General features: G+C 43.8%; 1 protein-coding gene across 4 annotated transcripts in view; it reads left to right on the top strand.

The window, feature by feature from the left end:
* Positions 1-21,783, top strand: part of Sim1 (SIM bHLH transcription factor 1) — an 88,424-nt gene that overhangs the window by 1,805 nt on the left and 64,836 nt on the right. For 2 of the 4 annotated variants that reach the window (XM_031346620.1, XM_031346619.1), the window contains exons 2-9: positions 348-961; positions 9,626-9,708; positions 12,688-12,777; positions 13,258-13,366; positions 13,507-13,592; positions 14,188-14,387; positions 14,585-14,691; positions 15,329-15,476. In XM_031346620.1, the coding sequence (XP_031202480.1) occupies positions 787-961; positions 9,626-9,708; positions 12,688-12,777; positions 13,258-13,366; positions 13,507-13,592; positions 14,188-14,387; positions 14,585-14,691; positions 15,329-15,476 (998 nt within the window). In that variant the 5' untranslated portion in view covers positions 348-786. Of the gene's footprint in view, positions 1-347; positions 962-4,985; positions 5,080-9,625; positions 9,709-12,687; positions 12,782-13,257; positions 13,367-13,506; positions 13,593-14,187; positions 14,388-14,584; positions 14,692-15,328; positions 15,477-21,783 lie in introns of those variants that run through there. The other 2 variants (XM_031346621.1, XM_031346622.1) reach the window with 2 other exon arrangements.

Genomic DNA, 21,783 nt, shown 5'->3' with positions numbered 1-21,783 from the left:
GGAACCCCCTCGGACGTGAGCCCCGCGGGGGAGAGGCAGCCGGAGTCGGGGTGGGGGGCAGGAATTCTGCACGGCGGAAACCCGCTTCCACGGTGGGATAGCCCGGCTTGGCGAGCGCGGCCGGCCGAGCTCTCCGCAGAGCTTTTTAGCCGTCGGTGCCACCTCCCCGACGCGGCAAGCGGAAGCCCAGCCCGTCCCCGGGCGGACCTCTCCAAGTTTTAAATACCCCGGGTTGCGACGAGCAAGAGTATGGGCGCAGAGGCACTTGGGGGCCGGGTTTGCGGAATTGCAGTGGGTTTGAGTCTGGCTACAGATGTCTTATTTCCCTGGTGTTCTTGTCTTCGTAGTGATCTGAAAGAAGTTACCCGCGATCCCCGTTTTCCTACAAACCCAGCTCTCGGAACCAGAGGGGTTGAAAAGCAAACCTCCGGTATTATTGTGTCGATTTCCCAAGGACCGGGGTTCCCAGCGCGGATCAGATGAAAAGATTGGGTCCTCAGGAGTCCTCCCGGCGTTTTATACTTAAGAGTCCCCAAAGGATTGCCCGGATTTGCCGTGAACCAGCAGCTGTCTTTTATACTTCCACCTCACGTTTTCAAGAAAGTATTTTGTTTGCGGCGCTGTCCTGTTCCTAACACCGTTCGGGTCTTCCCCGAGCAAACTTCAGCCTCCTCGTTTCAAGTTATGTCTTTTACCGAGTGTGATCTCTAATTGAAAGTTAACGTTTGCTTTTTTGGATGAGTCTGTGGAGTTTACGTTGTAAGAAGAAAGGGAGCCCGAGACACGATGAAAGAAAAGTCTAAAAATGCTGCCCGGACGAGGAGGGAGAAAGAAAACAGCGAGTTTTATGAACTGGCTAAATTACTGCCTTTACCCTCAGCCATCACCTCGCAACTCGACAAAGCGTCCATCATCAGACTCACGACCAGCTATCTCAAAATGAGAGTGGTCTTTCCAGAAGGTAAGCGTCTGTGCCTAGATTGAATCTCGAAGGAGTAAGCAAGCCTACCCCAGCATCACAGAAATGTACTAATGTTTGCCGTCGTGGGTTACATTATCTGAGAGGGGAAATTTAACCAAGCGATTTGACCGGTCAGGCCAAAGGGCTTTCCGTCTCCTTCCCTGCATTTTTCTCTCCAGCCCATTCGATATGTTTGTTTGGGAAACAACCCAATAGTGCTTTTATCAACATTTGGCTCAGTTGAAAGTAGGGCTGATCCAAACGTGACTTTCCTTTTTATTCCCCTCGTCAGAGATGTATCCAATAGAAAGCAGGAATGTTGCCCAATTACTTATTTTTGCTAGGTATAGATTAGACGTATGAACATGGTGCTAGGTGAGCTAGATAATAATTTATCAAAAGGGCCACAATTCTGAGAGGGCAGGCATGTGTGGGAACAGTATGCCTTGACCCTGCCAGTCTCTTGGTTGTTTATAGTTAAATTGGTTCTCAGTTTTTAAGATGTCCAGAGATTCCTAAATTGGAGCTCTGTGAGTTGTGTTTCTGGCCTTGGCGTTATCTGTCAGAGCATAAATTTGTCTCAAAATTGTCAAGATTTGAGGGAAGTAGAGCAGACAGAGATGTATCCTCCTCGGTGGTGGCTGATAAATCGAGGCAAACTCTCGCAGGGCCTAGAAGTTAGAATAGCAGCAGCAGATATGATTTTGAAATTGGAGTTTCAGTTACTAAGCTTCACTGTGAGAAGCAGAAGGGCCTTCACAGAGCATAGTCCTGTGTGAAATCATTTCTATTTAGTAGGAAAAGTTAATACTCTCCAGGGAAGGAGCGCTTTGATCTTCCATTTGCTCACCCTTAACTCACCCAAATAACAAACAGAATAGAAAAATATTTTGTTAGGGGAGGAAGTTTTACGAATGTAAAAGAATGATTACTAGGCAAACAAAACTTCTAGAGAAAGAAGTTTGTTTATTTACAAATGAGACAAACGAGAACTTCTTTTCCTGTTGTTGGTTTTGGGTGTTTGTGGGGTGTTATTTTTGATGAGGGGCTTAGTTATTGCTTGGAATGAAGTTTTCCTTCACTTGGTGTTTGTTTAAAACTTGTGCAAGGGCTGCAACCTAGCCAGGGCCACCACACAAACCTTCTAAATAGTTTATTTCTAATATCAAAACCCATCAGTAGTATTATATAGTTAGTTCCTTGAATATTCTTTTCACTCTGAAATCCAGGGAGGAGAAAAATTGCAGTTTAGAATAGCTAAAAAGGTTTTGGTTGTTGTTGTTGTTATGTTTTGTTTTTAAGAAGAAAGGAGAAAGGCTGTAAAACTAAAAATCGCACTTCTAATCCAAACTGTCCTGAGAATTGCTGATGGGAAAATCACCATTATACCACACTGCCTTCTGCTTAAGAAAGAGATCTCCCTGTCTTTTATACTGTCAGCGCCTACTTTATAAAAATAAAGCTATTTCGAACTCCACTGTTGCGCTGGTCCTAACAGGATTATTAGCAGTGATTTGTCAGCTCCTGCGGTCTCAGTAGGCTCCCTTTCTGCGTGATTTCTAGTGGGTCTCGTCAATTATTGGTGCCGATGTCGCTCGCTGTTTGATCAGAAGCAGCATATGGTGCTGCTAGTGGGGCAGCGAAGAACCGCAGGAGAAGAATAGAGGGCTGGCTTCCCCAGCAGTCACTCTACAGAGCCCGGGAACTGACAGGCCAGAGGCCCTAGTCTGTTCAGAGCAGACCCAGGGTAGGCTCTGAGAGGATCCGGCTGGATATTTTTGTTGGTTTTATTTCTGTATTTTAAGAGAAGCTTTCCTCTGAAGGTGCTAATTCTTAAAAATTAAAAATCGCGTTATAAAGAAATAGAAGGACTCAAAGTGTATTCTCGTTCTGAAGTCCTCTGGATGGCTAGCTAGGCCATCCCCTTTGGCTACTATAACAGTCAACTGTGCTTTCCACAGTCCTCTCACCGAACTCTGGCCCCTCCCACCTCTCCTCTCTCCTCTCTTCTACGGATGAGTGTGAGTTTATGAGGGGCGGGGATGGACGATGTGTGAACTCTGGGCACATCATTTATTTCGCTAGCTTCTGCGGAGTTCATAACTCACGCGCAGCCTCCACTCGATGAGTTAGACAGGATCGTCAGAACAGCTGGCACCTAGGGATGAGGTTTTAATTTCGAGATTGTTTGAGTTTCAAAAACTCTAAATTGGAAGTACAGTCCTTTACTGTATTAACGAAAACAACAACGGCAAACAATTACAAAACTCAGAGGTTTTCAAAGGAGCAAGAGTGACAAGCCGCAACACCAGGCACTACCTGCAGGTGGTGCCAAATTTGGGTTTAGCCTTTACTAAGAGTTCAACCTAAGCATGGGGGGTGAACTGAACACTTTACATCGATGTTGATGCGGAATAGAATTTGAAGTTACTTTACATGTCTTAAAACTTTCCCACCACATAACATTAATAAAGTTTTGTTTTAAGAATAAGCATAGCTGTTTAATGACCGTATATATCCTATCACATTTGACATGGGTTTTATAAACTGTCTAATTTCAGATGATTACAAATCTGATGGCATGGCTATAGGCATAACAATGTAGTAAAACTTGTTTTTGTACATATCACGCGCTTTATTTATTCTACTGTGTGATGCCCATTGGCTATATGGTAAGTGAACAAATAATTCTTCCACACTTATCTGAAAGGGGGAGGGGGCGAGTATAGAAAATAGGTCATTCCCTGTACATTTTCGCTCCTTATCATTGTAGTATCTGTTGTTTGGGTCCATGTTTGGGCATTAGTATGTTTATTCAGAATAGGTAATACTGAACAGTTGAATGAAAAATGAGGGAGGGAGGAAGACAGAAAGGGATGTGGAGGTAATGCTATGGGTATTTGGAATAACTAAGAATTCAGTATCAAACTGGGTTTGGTCATGCACACCTGTAATCCTTGCCCTCAGAGCAGAAGCAATTGTGGAGGTGCAAGTGGAGGAAGATGAGGAAGGAGAAGGACCAAGCTTTGGACCAGCATTAGAGATTAAATTTTTAAAAAAAGGAAAATCAGGGAAGAGCACTCTGAGGTCATCGAAAACACTTATCTTCTGTTTGATCACATTCGATCTAAAAATGGTCTTGACATGGAAAAAAATGCAGAATGTAAAAATGTACAAATCTTTGTTGTTATGAAAACCAGAAAGATGGTATTAGGTATTAAAAAACAGCGACGTAACTATCTTTATTTATACGCAAAAACAGGACAAATTCAACTTTCAAAGGTTTTTATCCACTGCTACTTTAGTTTTGGCCAGGGGCACTTTGTCCTGTAGAATAAGCTATAAGATCAGATATGGCTTCAAATCTTTAACTGTTTTAAATCTTGGTAGTATCATTATGTTTCATTGCTAATATCCCTATGAAAAATAAAAATAATCAAAGGATTGAAATTAGTAATTATTTATAAACAAAATCCCCAAGACCTACAACATTCATCTAAAATCTGAAATCCTTAATCTTTTTTTAGTTAACTCAAAAAAAAAAGCCATAAAGAATAAAAATAAGATCAGTTTCCCACGTGGATGTGTGATTTAAGGCTGTTTTTCTTGCTGCTCAGGGAAATGATTGAGTATTGGGTTTCCATGTTTATTTTCTAACACAAGTTTTTCCCATTTAAAGCCTTCTTTAAACACATTTTATGCTCAAGTCTGGTTTTCTCTGCTTAATTCCAGTTTTGATGTTCGTTTTAAGTGGGTGCAGAATTAAACTGTGTGCAAGGCAGATTTATGACTAGAATGTGTAGATTCAATCAATGATTTTTTTAAAAAAAGAAAATGGATGTATCACAAATTAAAAATAAACAACAAACGGAACATCATAAGCTATGGTGGGATGCTTTCAAACGGGGCACAATTATCTATCTAATACTAAAATTTAAACATATAAGGGTAGATCTTAATTTTAGGGGGGGTTGTTTTTTCATTTCGGGGGGAATCTTGATTATCTTTGAATTTTTGCAATCAGATACAAGTTCCGAATGCAAACTCCTGGATTCTTGCGGTATTCCCTTATGGGTCTCAAGAGAAGGAGGCGGACAGTGACAATAGCGATTATTTAGGTAGGTCACTTTGCCAGTATCTTGGACTGCCAGCTGTCTAGGATCAGCCCGGTTACTCCGAAGGCGCTAACGGAATGGGTAGAATGGGGGTAAACTTTATTCACAGGTTTGACAGGCTGCCAGGTCTGACACACTGTTCAGTTCTGTTCAGACCCGGGGTCGCTTTTTATCTCCGACCTTACCGCACTTTTTTTTTTCTCCCACCGCGGAAAGCTCTCAGCCCAATAGGTCCAAGTGATGTGTCTTAAGATCTCAGAGAATTGGAGATGTCTCAAGTCCTACCTAAAGGTCAGGCCTTGCTAGATACCGGAGTGTGACACATCCTTTGTGCTGCACAAAGTATCCTTCAGCGGTAATTTTACGCTTAAAGGAGATCTTAAAGGAGATCGGGTCCTTCCCTCGTTCCCGGCAGGACGGCATTCGTAGGTCGCCAGGTGAGGGGCTGCCTTGCTTGGAGGCGAGGGTCTTCTACGGAGGGGGCATTACCAAACCCGCGCATCCCCGAAGACTAAACTCCTTTGCGGCGACACCTTCAGCCTCCAGGCAGGACACTTGTCCCCGGTTTTAAGCTAGACCCAAGGAAAGCCCAATTTCTTCTAGTGTTGGATAACGCGCAGCGGGTGCGGGCTGGGTTACAAAGCCCGGTTGGCAGCTACTGTTTCCCAACCAGAAGCGCAAACACCGGGTTGGGCTAAAGCCGGAGAAACTAGTGACTCGCGGCCTTCAGCTGCGAACAACGCAGACAAACACTAGAGGATTCCTGGCACAGCCATCCCTGCTCTGGCCGGGGAGAGGCGGGCAGGCAAAGGGCAGCGCATGCCCTGGAGGTCCTCACGCACCGGTACAGCGCAGGCCTTGGCGGAGGTAGATCGCCAGAACCTTCGAGAGCCCGGCCTCATGCAGTGACCTGGGCCAATTCCTGGCGCTAGTGGAGATACTGATATGCCTCATTGTTGGACAAAGTGATCTGCTCTGGAACTGCACCAGGAGTTGGTCCGACGACGCAAGAGCACCCTTTCCTGTCCCTCTCTTTCCCCAGAGAGCTCCTCTGTTTACCCGTGACAAAGGAGAACCCTGAGGCTGCTTGATGCCGCAGCCCCAGGAATGCCTGGCGCACACACGTGGTATTTGGGGGTTCGGGTTGTCTTCTACACGCACTCCGCCTAAGTAGCAACCACTAGACTCTGGGGACCTGAAGTTAGAAGGAGGTGGAAGGGCTTGTGTCACCCTTGTCCTCGGTTGTAGGCGGGTCACAGGAGACCTCCCTATTGCCTCAGAGATATACTAGGTATTGTGGAGAGGACACATTTTTATGGAGACTCCTTGCTAATAAGGGAGGAAAAAAAGAAGGGGCCACTACAACAAGCGATTCTCTTTCCGGCCGGCAAAGGAGGCGGTGATGCCTGGCCTGTAATCTGTATTTTGTCAAGGGCATGAAATTCATTCGAAGAAAAAGCCCGATCAATTTATTTTTGCTGCCTGCAATAACACAGCTGGATGATGCTTTGAGCGCGCGCTAGACTGGGGCTCATCATTCATTCACCAAGAACGGGCCTAAATGGTGCCTGTGGGATTAGGTCAATTTTAGTGGATCTACTTCGCCTCATTTGGTTACTAATTGGTTTCTTGTTTTATAAATCGAAATCTCATTTTCAGGAAATTACAAAACCCGCGCAGTCAGTCCATTGAGGTAATCCTTGGGTCAGGGGGTATTTAAATGGAAATGGCTCAACCGCGCACCCAAGAGTAAAGCAACAGTGAAACTTGCTTGGGTTTTTCACATGAAATGTGAGCTAGCCCTTTAGATTCATAATAGATACACCCCTTCTAATACTACTTATGTAAATATGATAAACCAGATTTTAAGGAAAGTGAGGGGCCTGAGAGAAGCAAAAATTTATCTGCTGAGGTTAATGTGGCATATCTTGGAAATCTTCCAAAATAGATTATGTTTTCCTTTGTCTTCAGCCACTTTAGCTGGGGAAAATCCTTTTGTCTGAAACCTGATTTAGTTATCGCCTCCCTCACAGAGAGCCTTTTCTCTTTTGCAAAACCCTGTTCCCTCTGCCTCACCGAGTTACAAGGGAATCTTTAGATCTTGTTCTCACTGTAATCCCACCGCAAAAGGAGCTGGTCCCTCCTCATTTTAAACAGACAATCAAAGGATTTGCGAATTTTCTGCGGTAGGTCAAGTGCAGAAACGAAATCTCAGCTACCCCCTTGCCAACTGAAATTGGGTGCTGGGGCGCTTCACCGTAGGAAAGAGATGAGGGAGACCTCGGCAGGACTTTTAAGACTTTGGGAAATGAGAGCCTTCATCTGGTCTGGGGAGGTGTCCTCCACATTTGGGAGGGTGAGATCCACCGGTAGAGCCGGGCAGCCAGTTCCTCATAAAACATTAACCCAGATTCAACCGTGTGACAAGTTTCCCCTGCCTACAAAAGGGAACGCAGCCTCTGTGAGAACAAGTTTCCTCCCAGGTGTGTGTCTGTGTGTGGGGGGTGCTCAGAGCTGGGAGAGGGACTCCCCTGTTAGCTTGCACCCGCTCGGGCTGCTTATTAACCTGTGGGCAAGTCCTGTTTTCCCTCGCAGGCGCATGCTAATGAGGGCACAACCCGACAGAGCAAAACAGGCGTCCAGAGTTCTTCGGCTGGATCTTTTTACACGCCCCCGCCAACCTCCAACCCCGCGACCCCACCCGGTGATTCGAAGGCGGCTTCAGGCGACCCTCAAATTTTTCTATTAAAGACGTTTGTTTGCCTAAAACACAAGTCTCGCTAGCTTGACGGGCGACTAGGTCTGGTCCCAGACAACCGCAGCCTCAGCTCTCTAGAGGACCAGCGGGACTGTCCTGCCCTCTGATCCCGAGCAGCTTCTGGCTTTCGGGGCTCTGCGGGGCCCAAGGTCGATGCCAACCAAGTCCTCGGCACTCTCAGCCAGGTCCTTTCTCTTTTCCTTAGGGTGGCCAACTCCAGCTACTTCTTCTGGATTGGAGACAAAATTCAGGAGGATGAGTTGGGAGGGGAGGAAGGGAGGCGGCAACCCGAAAGGGTGTGTATAGGTGGCTGAGACCCGACCCTTCAGTACTTACTGACTCACCAGGATAACTGGGGCCAGAATCACAGAAGTCACTCGGGGAGGGGAGCAGGGCGTGCTGGGGCGTCGGGAAGGATCACGCGGCGCTCTGGAGGGAGGGGCAGTCGTAGGAGTGGAGCCGCAGTATTTGCAGAGCAGTGCGGAAATCGTTAGATTTATTTAGGTGTGCAAACACCCAGAAAGACCCCATTTGAGCCTAAGGGGCTCTAACTGTTACTCGTTGTCAGGGTTTTTAATCACTTGCTTAGGAAACAGGTCCTAGCTAACACCTTCAAAAAACTAACCGAATGTTTTATTGTGAAATACTCTTTTTCCATATTACAAACCCAGCATGTTTTTCACGCTGTATGTTTCAGAGTGTTTGTTCCTAACGAAATAGATCACCTTTAAAAACAACTAAGTCTTGTTTGTGATGTAAAAACGAAAGATTTAACTAGCGAAGTAATTTTATCAGCAACAGTTAAAAGATAGCCATAAGTAGTTTAACATGCCTTTGCACTTTTGGGGGGGGGTCATTTTTATTTCTTTCTTAATATGGGTAGTAGACCATATTACATAAAACTATATAAGGAATCTTACATAAATATTTCTTAAGGCATGTGTAGAAAAAAGATTGTGCCAAAGGCTTGAAAGGTTAACTTCCTAAGACAAAGGGAAAGAACGGCCTGGCTTTGTTGATAGAAGGTACTAGAGTAGTAGAAAAACTGATTCTCTAGGTCTAGAATAGTGCGAAAATACTCAGAAAAGTCCTTGGTGTTCTTTTGGGAGGGAGATAAGGGTATAAAATAAGGCCCGGGCTCCCAGGGAAAAGAAAAAGAGAGGACTGCCTAGGGATTCTGCTGAAAGAGAAGCAGGAAGTTATCCACAAACAGGTTTCTCCAAGAATATTGAGGTCAGGCAGAGGGAAACCCGACATCTAGAAAGTCCCGCAGCCAATCAGAAAGGCTGCCCAGGACAGAACCTATGCAGCTGGTGGCTTCTGTTTTTCTTTTCTTTTCTTTCTTTCTTTCTTCTTTTTTTTTGTTTGTTTGTTCGTGTGTGTGTGTGTGTGTGTGTGTGTGTGTGTGTGTGAGAGAGAGAGAGAGAGAGAGAGAGAGAGAGAGAGAGAGAGAGAGAGAGAGAGTTGCGTTGACAAAGTGTGAGGAATCTCTCAGGCTGCTTAAAAGGACAAGGATGAAAACTGAAAACTTGGGACGAGAAATAATCTCTTCCCGAGCTAAACAGAACAGGACCCAGCTCAAAGATAGCGCTGGGATTGTCCAAGGCGGGAGCCATTAGAATTTTTGGGCAAGGGTTGCCAGCTGCCCCAGTTCCCCGTTCCTGCAGATAGGATGCAGAAAGAGGTGGTGGTAGCCTACGCTGCTTTGGCTCCCAGGGACAAACCCACTCTCTAGCCCCCGACTGCCTACAAGGCTCGGGTTCTGTCGCTAAGGTTTGTGTGTCTCCACAGGGCTTGGCGAGGCGTGGGGCCACACCAGTCGAACCAGCCCCTTGGACAACGTTGGTCGCGAACTCGGCTCTCATCTACTCCAGGTACAGACGCAAGATTCTTGGTCGCCCAGGAATCCGTGTTTTTGTTTTTTCACGGGGGTTTGGGGGGGGGGAGAAAAAAAAAAACAGCAGAAGGGGCATCCCAATAGCTCTCCTTAAATCTGAGCTCTTCATCTAGCTGGATGAGCCAGTGGTGCCTGCTTCCGGAGGCTGAAAGCGAGGCAAAGTGACAACCAAGACTTTGGGTTTGCAAATCAGCCTGGTGAGGCCCCAGCGGGGCTCTCTCCAGAAGAGGGGGTTCCGTTTGTCCCTTTTCGGCTAAGAAAACTGAAATGCTCTGCGCCAGGCCTGGGAGGCAGGGCTCGGCAAGCATCTGAAATGAAGAATTTGCAAAGGAAATAACCAGAATCTGCAGTAAATGCCCCCAGTGCTTTAAGCCGGCGCATTCCAGATCCAGCTGCGTCTGCAACTCATTTCGTCTCTTCCCAGTAGTTCCCAGGCGTCCTCCCCTTGCCAGCGCTCCCCACTTTAGGCTGGTTCAAGCTCTGTGCAGATCCAACACCGACCCCGCCCCCCCCTCTCCCCCCCTTCCCGCCGCAACACAGGAGCGCAGTGTGTTTAAACAATAAGAGGTGACCATTGCTTTGTTATTTGTAGTACACAGGGGTTTTAACTGTCCATTGGCCGCCTAAGTAAGTCCCAGATCAAATATTTTAAATAATAACTCCCAATGGCAGTTTTAGGTGTGTGACACTTGTTTTCTATCCTCTATTATTATCAGGTCCATTGGGGTCTTCTAGAGGGGTAGCCTGGAACTCTGAAGCCTAGGGGAACCAGCGAGCAGGAAGCTTCCCATTACTACTTCCTCCCTCCCCCTTCTCTCCTACACACCAAATAGATTTTAGTTTTACTGAACAAAGAGAGAGCTTGGGTGAATGGTTTGCACTTATGGCCTCCATTTTGAATTTATCTAGAAAAGTCTATGGCTCTCTTCACTGAAACATCTGACCTCGGGTCTCCCATGCCATCTCTCCTGGTTCCTGCATAGTTTTTCCCTAGGAGTGTGAGCAGGGAAATAGCTTTTGACCTTTATGCCCGTCCTGCTTTCTTTGCTCCCTTCTCCATTGGCACCAGTTCCCTATAGTCTGATTACCCCTCACTGGGCTCTACAAGGGCTCCACCTATCAAGTTTTTACCTGAGTTTGTTCAACCAACAGACAACTAGAAGATCAATTGTGTACCACACAAAAAGCCCTGCCCTTGCAATAATTCCATTCTTAGACGTGTCCATTTTTAGTGGTTCTGAGGACTTTCTGGGGATGTAGACATTACAGAGAAAAGCAAGATACGGAAAGAGACACCTCCTTTCAATTAGGGAATGCTCTGCATTGGGGCAAAGACCAGAAAGAGACACTAATGGCAACTCTCTAGTTGGTCCTATGTTTCTACAATAACATAATTTCCTCAATTTATCTTTTCTTCTTCCTTGTCTCTTTTTTATCATTATTTAAAAACAACTTTACACTCATGGCTGTGATGGGATTTGAATGAAGTCCTAACTCCGTTTCTTCTCTAACAGCTCTAAAGCCTTTGGAAGGATTTAAACTAGCACTTGTCACCTGTACTGTTCAGCCCCTAGGATCCCAGCTGGCCTCTAGTCTAGGCTACCTCCGGGGCTCCCAACTTTTGTTTCCCACTGCCAACTAGACATATTTAAGACAAGAATGTATTACCTCCCTTTCCTGATTTCTATTTCCACAACACCTGGATTTTCAATTGGAGAGATGACAGGGACTCACAACAAAATCTCCATTTCTCAAAGTTTTCAGCCCTGGTTAATGTTGCGGTCTTCTGCTTAATATCTTTACTGAAACCAGGAAATCAACCCCACTTTCTCTGTCGGCCACCACATTAGCATAACATGTGCATTCAGTATCATCATTAAATTAGACTCTCCAGCTTTCTTAGACCTGATTTTAGTGTAGGCTACACGGGCTCCTCATCCTGACCCCTGTAGGTCATTCTGCTAGGAAAAGGGAACCTGAAAATATATTATTCGCTTGGTTAGAACATCTGTTGGAATCACAATGTCTGCAGGACCAATTGCAGAGTCTCAGTGACATTCCTAACTCTAAAACTCCACTGGATACTTATGTAGCCCTACCAAAGGCCAGATCTTAATCAACCCCTCCCTTAGTCCTTACTTCATTAAATCATTTCTTCTGCTGGAGGTTCCTGTCTCTTTAGACCCTTTTCAAGGGTCTGCTGAAACCCCAAAGTGAGGCCTTTTTGCAATGCTTAGTTTCTGGCTTTCTTGCCTGTTTATCACCATCTACTTAATTGTCTGGTCAATGCATTAATTTATGTTCCCCGAGAGCAGTCTGAGTTATGCTAGACCTCCATCGCCTCATTCACAGAGATGAAGGGGGCAGGGACAGTCTAAGAAGTTTCTTTACAAAGAGCCTGCCGGCTTGATGCATCTGTGTAAACATATACAAACACACACGCTGTAACACTACTTTACAGACTGGCTGCTCTGAAAGGCCTCTCATCTCCTAAATCCCCCCCTCTTCTGACTTTTTCCAGAGTCTTCACCAGCTTGCTTCTGTCTATAACTTCAAATTGCCAGTTCTCCCATGTCAACCAGTGTCTGTTGCTCTGGATCTCCTCAGTGGTGATCACTGGCATTATGGAAGCCTTCAATACTGACACAGGTTCTTCTAGGAGCCACTGTCCTAGGGGGCAGCTGAAGGCTGAGATTCAACTCCCATACCCAGAGCTTCTGTGTGCATCTGCCACAGGGTTTCTTTTTCCATCTCAGGGTGTTAGCCTTGCCCATAGCCTCACTCTGAACTGTCCGTGTGCTGAGTTCTTCCAGACCTGGGAGGTTCAAAAGAGGAGCTGCTTGCCGTTTGTTCTCAGCCCTGGCTCTGGACAGTCTGTCACAGTCTCACCTTGCTGAACTGACTGGTTTCCTCCCTTCATTTCTTCAGAGTTCTCACTCTCTTTCTGCCTCCCCAGACTCTGGATGGCTTCATCTTCGTGGTGGCCCCAGATGGGAAGATCATGTACATTTCAGAGACAGCTTCAGTTCACCTGGGCCTTTCTCAGGTAGGTGAGTGGTTCATCAGTCCAGCCTGCAGAGTTCACAGCTGGAATTGTGGGGGAGGGCTTCCCCAATCATTTTATATCTGCATTTGGGCTCTGAAAACACCTTAGGTGACAGACAGGATGATTCAATAGCTCCACTCCTGGACTGCCTTCACCCTTTAGCATCTATGGCAGACTCAAACACAATTACAACTCTTTGGAATTCTTAATAAGCCAGACAAGGTGGGAGGAGTTTACATACTTACGTTGTTTTACCAGACCTTACAAGGGATGTGACTGTAATGATCATTGTTCTCATCGCTACTGATATTTGTGATTATTTTTCAGGTAAGGAAGCTGAGAGACAGATAAGACACACCAGGTAGCAAGTAACAGAGCCTCTTTCTTCTTTATGGTCCCACTGACCCCTTGATGCAAGTTTTCCGCTTCTTTCAGGGGCATGACACTGCCACAGAGACAGTGACGCTCTCCTCTTTACAGGTGGAGCTGACTGGGAATAGCATCTATGAGTATATCCACCCGGCTGACCACGATGAGATGACGGCAGTGCTCACAGCCCATCAACCCTACCACTCTCACTTCGTCCAGGGTAAGGCAGAAAGGCCTTAAGCTTCTGCTCGCGCCCGTCAGCTTAGGGGTGTTCCCTGATTTAGCTTCCGCTGGGACCGTTGCTTAGGGGAGGGGGGCTGCCCCTCTCTCCTCCTGAGCCTTCCTCTTTTTTTCTCACAGAGTACGAGATCGAACGCTCCTTCTTTCTAAGGATGAAATGTGTTTTGGCCAAGCGGAATGCTGGCCTCACCTGCGGTGGCTACAAGGTGTGTGGTACAGAAGGAAGGTGCACTCTGAGGGTGGCCAGGCAGGACTAGGCTTCTAGGGCAGGAAAAGTTGGTTTCTGGCCCAGGGAGCCACACTTATGTGTCCAGGACTTCCTAGTGGGGCCTGCTAAGCTTCACTATGGTCTTTAAGCTTTGTGGGAACCTGGGGGACACTTAGAAGACTGTCTCCGCAGGGTCAGGAAACTGAGACTGCTTCTAGAGAGGAGCTTTTACAGTTCAAAAAGTATAAAGCTTTTGCTCACTCAGTCACTTGGCTCCCGTGGGAGTTAAGAACCAAAGCTGGGGTTCTCTGGTTGAAAGCCAACGTCTTCCGAGAGCAGGATCCCTATCTGGATTTCGCCTGTGGTAGTTTGGTGGGAACCAGCCACTGGTATCTCTGTCTTTATTTTCTTTCTTTACAAGTTCCCACGTGACTTCACCATAGCTGTGCAGTCACTTTTTGGGGGTGGGGGGAGGGAGCACCTAAGCTTTTGTGGCCAAGTGGAATCTTGCCGGCGTTTCTCCGCGTTTCTCCCCCTCCTCTTCAGTTAGGAAGCTCTTCCCGATCTCTTATCCCCCCCTCACTCCCCCACAGGTCATTCACTGTAGCGGCTACCTGAAGATCCGCCAGTACAGCCTGGATATGTCTCCTTTTGATGGGTGCTACCAAAATGTGGGCTTGGTGGCTGTGGGTCACTCCCTGCCTCCGAGCGCTGTTACAGAGATCAAACTACACAGCAACATGTTCATGTTCCGAGCCAGTCTGGACATGAAGCTAATTTTCCTGGACTCCAGGTGAGTAGGCAGTCGAGAAGGAAGCTCAGAACAACGGGCGGCAGTAAACAATTGGCGGGGGAGAGCTGTCCCCTTGATCTTAGCCCATTTTGCGGGTGAGACGATCTAACGGGGTTTGGAGAAATGGAGGCAGGAACCCAGGTTAAGAGTGATGGAAAATCCCTGCATTCATCCGTAGGGTGTTTTCTCCTCTCCAGGGTGGCAGAACTGACTGGATATGAACCTCAGGACTTGATTGAGAAGACACTGTATCATCACGTGCATGGCTGCGACACCTTCCACCTGCGCTGCGCACACCACTTACGTAAGGCCCTACACTACTCTCAACAGAGCCCATGAGATTGCTGATAGGTCTTCCTAGAGGGGTAGAGGTGGCAGCAGTCCAGAGACTCCGAAAAGGACTGCTATGTCCCTGCCTGGTATCTCTGACTTAATGGAACTGCTAATACTAACGGAGAGACAGGGGCGAGGGAGAGGGGGTGTCCCCCTAGTGGGGTTTTATTCTTCACCTGCAAACATCACTAAAGATGAGAACTGTTTAAACAACCTAGGCTAAGTTTCTCACGCGCTTTAACTCACCTGGCTTTTATCTCCCAGGACGGAGGATTTAGGACTGGATTTCTGCAGTAGGAAAAGCCAGTCTGGGACAAGCCTTAACTTTCAGTGTTCTCACACCTTTGCTGGTGTGGAAGACCCGGAGGGGGGGCACCAGGGAGGGACCATACCAACAATTAGCATACAATAGGTAATCACTTTGTGGGGATCCGGACGGACAGCAATGCCATTTAACCAGTCAATCAACTGATTAGGAATTTGCCTGTAATCTCTCCCACCTGCATTGGCGCAGTTATTACAGCACAGAATGGGTTTGCACTCAAACCACCCAGCACTTGGGACCTGTCCGGACAGGCAGTTCATCATCATCTGCCTCTGTCTTCCAGTGTTGGTGAAGGGACAAGTGACCACCAAGTACTACAGGTTCTTGGCCAAGCAAGGCGGCTGGGTCTGGGTGCAGAGTTACGCCACCATCGTACACAACAGCCGCTCCTCCAGGCCGCACTGCATCGTCAGCGTCAACTACGTCCTCACGTGAGTGCCATAAGTGCGGGCCTGGGACTGCCTTCTCTAGTAGATAGCGTGTGTTTTCGTGCGCATGCGCAGGCTTAGGTTTGCTGCTGGTTGCTCTGCGCAGTCGCAGGTCAAAGGCTTTGAAGTCACCCTTCGGTGTTTTCTAGGAAAAGATTTAGGAGCCCGCCTTCCAATACAGTCAGTATTTGCTTTCTTTCTTTCTTTCTTTTTTTTTTTCTCTTAACCTTTTCAAGCGAACCCTGTATTTAAAAAAATTTAATGCGACAGAAAAGAGAAGAGAGGGAGAGAGGAAAGGATCCGACGTACGGAGCCATTTACTGTTAACAAACTGGACATCTGTTTCACTTTTTCAGATCTGGGGTTTGAAGTTCTTAATTTTAAACAGAGTCTCCAATCAAAGTTAGAATTCTGAAAGAGCATTTTTACCCCCCCTGAACCACAAAGAGGGCCTGAGTGACCAAGAGAGTCTAACTTTAACTCCTAGAAAGTAAAGGCTCCGGGTTAAGCTACAAGAATTTGTGAGTGCATCTTCACTGGATCTGCGGGGTGTGACAGACAGGGCAGCTGCTGCAGCTGCATTGGATCCTTGTTCCTTCCAGAAGCATGCCTTACAGCTGATCCTGAGGTCTAGTGTGTGCCTGCTGAAGAAAGCATGTTCTGTACGGTGTTTGTGAAAGTCAAGTTGCATAGGGCTGAAATCTTTATAAAGGAATCTTTTGTGTGTGCAGTTTATTTTTTCTTTTTTTAAGGCGTTGAAAACTTGTGATTTTATGGGCCCTCTGAAATTCTTTACTTTGGAAGCACTGACACGCCAGATACTTAGCAGAAATGCTATCTTGACATTAGGAAGTTGGCTAAAGGATGCTCTTTGGAATAGAAGAGTGTAGACATGATGAGGCTTGGATTCATTCCATATTGCTTTAAATTGTCACATGAAAATATAGCTGCTGGAAATATACTTAGCAATAACACTTAGTGCTTTGTTTAAGAAGAAAATCGAATTCAGTAGGCTCAGCAAATGAATCTGGCTTAAGTAAGGATTGCTTATTCAAGAATAATAGATGAAAAAGAGTAATAGATGGCTACGTAGCATATTTTAATTGTTCGCTTTTTAGTAAACCATGTTAAAAGCAATATTTGATGTTTGCAATAGCAAAAAAGTGCTGTATTTTAATACAGAGTAAAAACATGCCATTATTTTGGGTATCATGAAACAAACCATCTACCCAATGGTCACAGTTTTTCATATTATTAAAATAAACATAAGAAATTGGCAAGGCATAACTTATAAAACGAACTTGTGAAACAGAATTTCTTTACCGTGGAAAAGGAAAAAAAAAACATTTTAAAGAAAGTGTTTTGTATGTCTGAGACATCACAAGTATTTTATGTCACCTCTGTTCTCTGATGGTGACTGTGGCTAGCACTCATTCTTTATCAAACAGCAGGGCATATAGTCACTATAGTCACACAGACCCCTATAAAAGATCCAAATGCGAGTTCTACCTCCTAATGGGTAAACCTAATTTGTTAGGCACCATTTTTTGAAATGTTTTGGTTTGTTTTCCCGTGGGTAAGTGTTGTTTTCTTCTGTTGTCTATGTCATTCTTTACATCTTGAGAGCTGTAGAAATAGACCCTCAAGTTTACATCGGATTGAAAGGCTGTAATAAGCATAAATACATGATTTGTGGAAGAAAAACTAGTGTGGCACACATTTGCTGAACATTGTTTACCTCAACTGAAAATAGAAGGGAGCACAGGTGGGTAGATGCACAGGTACTCAAGATGGAAAGCTGAAGTTGGTTACCCCCTCCCTTTTAAATGGGTCTCAGCTCCAATTCCTTGTATAAAAAACCCTCGGAACATTCTTTATAGCTACAAATGGGGAAACTGCTTCAGATGAAATGCCATCAGTTGGCTCTGGGTGTGTGTTGACAGAATTTCCATAATGAACAGGTTGCTGTTTGTTTGATGTGTATATCACACATCTGGCTGGAAGTTATGACTTTACATTGCCTTAGCAGATTAAATGGATGGCTATTGATTCTTTATGATAGTAATGAATCACCACATTTGCTCCTAGGGCTACTTCGCCATGCAGCCAGAGACTGGTAAAGTGAATCCTTTCCAAACACACTACCTCAAAGTGCCCTTAAACACCAAGCAAGCTCTGAAATAACTTGACACTCCAGATGTTTTCCAAATGTAAACATTTATATAGTGTACACTTTGAAGTGATTTTCATGGCATGAAAGTAGAGGGAAATTTTAAGTAACCAGTGACCGAATGAGAGTGTGACATTTTATCGGAAGCTATGTTGGGAGAAGTTTCTTTTTCTAATTTCCTGATGGTAAATGTATTGTTAAAACATACTTAGAAAAATCAGTCATTATTATTGAATGAGATCATCAGTGAACTGAAATCTCCCTCCCAACATCACTTTAATAAGTACCTGCAGTAGTGCTCTTAGGAAAGGGTGGATGATTTTAGAAAAGGTGTTGTATACCTTCTGCCTTACTGGCTTCAATATGAACAATTGTATTTTTGAAGATCTGGAGAGAAAGGTGAGACAACACCATAGCTACAAATATTCTTGTTTTCTCCAGTGCCTGAAGTTCAATGGAACAATAGCGTTTTCGTAACATCGCCCCATGATAAAACAAGACCAAAACTAGTTTATGATTTTTACAAGACATGCATAATCTAAGAGCGTTCTCTGCCACATAAAAAACCTTATGTAATGAGTGCACGACTTTCAAATGTGTGCTAAGTTCTAGAAATAGCCTGTTCCTAGTTAGGAGGATAGATAAATTGAGAAAGTAACTAGCTACAATGACTGATGGGGAAATGTATGAAGACTTGAGTCTGGAATTCATATGTACTTCAGTTTAATTGGTAGTAGTAATTATTCATAGTACAGATGGAAAACATTAGTATTTAATGCGAAGAAAATTGAAAATGTGAAATGCCCAATAAACTAGGAAAAGTAATTGAAAAGAAAATGGAAAATTCTTGTTCTCTTTATAATTACAGATTTTGTATATTTTAAAATTCAAAAATACTCTTCTACTTTTAAGCTAAATCTTAAAATATCATAACATTTTTTCCAGACTTAGATGTTGAAAGAATAGTACACCGTTGACACTTGCCACTCTTCTCTTGTGTTTCTCTGTAACTGTATGCTGTTTATAATTTGAAATAAAGTTATGGACATTGTGGTTATTACATCCTCACATGTCCTGCATACTGTACCACCTGTGATGGCTTAGCATTAGTTTATATGTGCCACTAAAATCATGTTACCACTAATATTTTCCTAGTGTTCATTGATAGATGAGCTTAGCAAAGCTGATAGAGGGGCAGTATTTTCAGTATTTTGTGTTGGCTTCTGTAGCCCCAAAGGATAGAATATTTTAAACTCAATTTCTAATAAGAATTATAGACTATACTATGCCTATATCATGGTTGGAAAATAAAATAAAAATTTGATTTTGAATGATCTGATAGATTTATATTTTCAGCACCCTTCTTTTTTTTGCTGATCAAGAGGTTTTCACTGCTTGTTTACTAAGTTTAGAATGTGGAACACCATTTTTAGTGGAAATCTCAAGTAGTGTTGTCGAGTAATTTATAGATCATGTAGAAGGAAGTAGTTTTCATTTATAGATCATGTAGAAGGAAGTAGTTTTTAACATAAAAACTTCAATCTCTGTTACTAAAAACAACTAATGGAGACAATCCAGATTAGTGGCTATCTATTAAACACCCCTTTAGCTAGTAGAAAAGTTGGTTAATGCTGAAGGAGAGATACTTCATGTCAGAGAAAACTGTTTTCAGTTAAATATTGTGAGAAGCCTCATAATTTTCATATTTAAAAAGGATTTTAAAATGTTATCCTATTTAGTGAGCAGAAAACTTTATATATCCTCACTTTAACCAGCAAATGTTTAAAAAAAACCTCTCAAATTTATTTATTCTTTTAGATAGTTCAACGGTGCTGAATTAATTTCAGTGTTAAGATTTAAATTTACTTAAGTTTATTTAGGGACCAGTGATATTCCTATTGCTAATACAATTTAGGAAATAACTTTTCAAACTTGGTAAACAATATAAACATCGAAAGTTGCAGCTCTTTTATGTTCGAAGATGAAGGAAGACCTTGCTGACTTACGGACTTACGGTAAATATCAAAGAGTTTCCTCTTATGCCTCAGATTTGTGGAGTACTTGTATAGATTTAACCTTTCTGATAGCTCAAAATAGTAACCCTATACTAATGTATACCCGTAAGATAGATTCCATCCTTAATTGTTTAAATATATATCGCAATAATATTGAATATCAAACTTGTTCACAGATGATTCTTTATAATGCACTTTAATAATCAGAGAAACAGATCGAAGGTGCATTTGTATTAATACTAATTCATAATGACCAAGACATTATATTAAAAAGAAGACCTGAGAAAGCACCAGAGCTGTGAAATTTAGTCTTTCTTTTATGTACGTAGCACTACTAAGCACTTTAATCTTAACCTTCATAAAATGTTTTATTATACCCTAATTAAAATTATCTTTTTTTTGTTGTGGTTGATCTTTTTTCTGTTGTTTTGTTTTGTTTTATTCCAGAGACAGGGTTTCTTTGTGCAACCCTGGCTGTCCTGGAACTCACTCTATAAATCAAGCCGTCCTTGACTAGGAGATCTACCTACTTCTGCCTCCAGAGTGCTGGGGTTAATGGGTGCAGCACCACACCCTGCTATTTGTTTTTGTTTTTGTTTTTGTTTTTGTTTTAACCTTTAAAAGGTCTTACTGAGTAGCCTTCAAACACCCAATCTGTCTATTTCCACTTCCTGAATGCTGGAATATCAACATGATCCTAGCCATATTTGCTTTAAATTCATCTTTTTTTTGACCTTGAAAATGTAGTGTTCTCCAAACTAACAAACACTAAATACACATTTCTTTCAAAGTGTCATCTTAGTTGCTTGATTTGTTTCTTGGGAGTTCTATGTAGTGGTTAGATCAGAGAAGATCTCACTTCTCATTTGCTGAGTGAGGAAACTGAGGCTCCCATATGGTAAGTGATGGAGCTAGAGATTTTTAAAAAATTATTATTACTACTACTGCTATTATTATTATACTATCATGCACCATGTACATACGGTGCTCTTGGGGGCCAGAAGAGGGCATTGCTTTCCCTGGGCCTGGAGTTACAGCAGCTTGTGAATTGTGGTGAACCACGTGAGTGTTGGGGAGTCACAGTTCTACTGGAAGAACACCTATGACATTGCTCCAGCCCTCACAAACCAAGAATTTAAAAAAAAAAAAAAAAAGGTTCTCATTCTTTGACAATTTCTTTGATCATATTCATCCCCACTTCCCCAACCCCCCCAAGTCTACCCTTTCTTCTTTCACTTCCCTATCTACCAAATGTTGAGGTTTTATTTATTATTTAAAAAAAACCCCTCCCAGAAACCCTCCTGAGCCCATTTTGTGTTACTCAACTGTCACACTCCTAACGAATCCTGCCTGTCCCTCTCCTGCAGTGTTTTCTGTTAGCTGCCAATACCTCCTAAACTAGGGGTGGGGTCAGATGCTTCCCTCCATACAAGCTGGGGCTTTGTGTGGCCCGAGCTTGTGCAGTTCTTGTGCATGCTGCCATAACTATCATGAGTTCATATGGGGGAAATGCCTGGTTGTGTCTGGAAGACACTGTTTCCTTGAAGTTATCCACCATCTTTGGCTCTTGATGACCTTTCAGTCCTATTTTCTGAGAAGATCCCTAAGCCGTGTGGGGAGGGCGATGATCTGTATGTCCCTCTTAGGTTTGAATGCTCTGCTGTCGTCGGGTTTCTGTGTTAACTGTCATCTACCACAAGAAGAAACTTCTCACATAAGGGTTGAGAAATGGTCTGATCTGTGGGCAGAGCAATAGGTAGTTGGGAGTAATTTTAATAGTAAGCCTATTTAGCAGAATAATAAAAATAATACTTTTTCCCCCTAAGACTTATGGCTTATCTTACCATAGGTTCTTAGCGTCTATAACAATGACAGATATGGGTTCCATCTCTTGGAGTAAGCCATAAATTCGATTAGAAAGGAATTGGTTGTTCCCATAACATTTGTGCCATGATTGCACTAGTTGGAATATCTTATCACACCAGTCATTATTGTAGTCCTCAGAACTCTGAGCTAGATGAGCTATTACCTCAAATATTCATTCTTTTTCTTTGTGATGACACCATTAAAAATCCTATCTTGAAGAGATTTTGAAATATCAAATATATTGATATTAACAGTGGCT

This window comes from Mastomys coucha, unplaced genomic scaffold (genome assembly GCF_008632895.1).
Source record: "Mastomys coucha isolate ucsf_1 unplaced genomic scaffold, UCSF_Mcou_1 pScaffold3, whole genome shotgun sequence".
NCBI lineage: Eukaryota > Metazoa > Chordata > Mammalia > Rodentia > Muridae > Mastomys > Mastomys coucha.
This window is presented reverse-complemented; position numbering and strand designations above follow the sequence as displayed.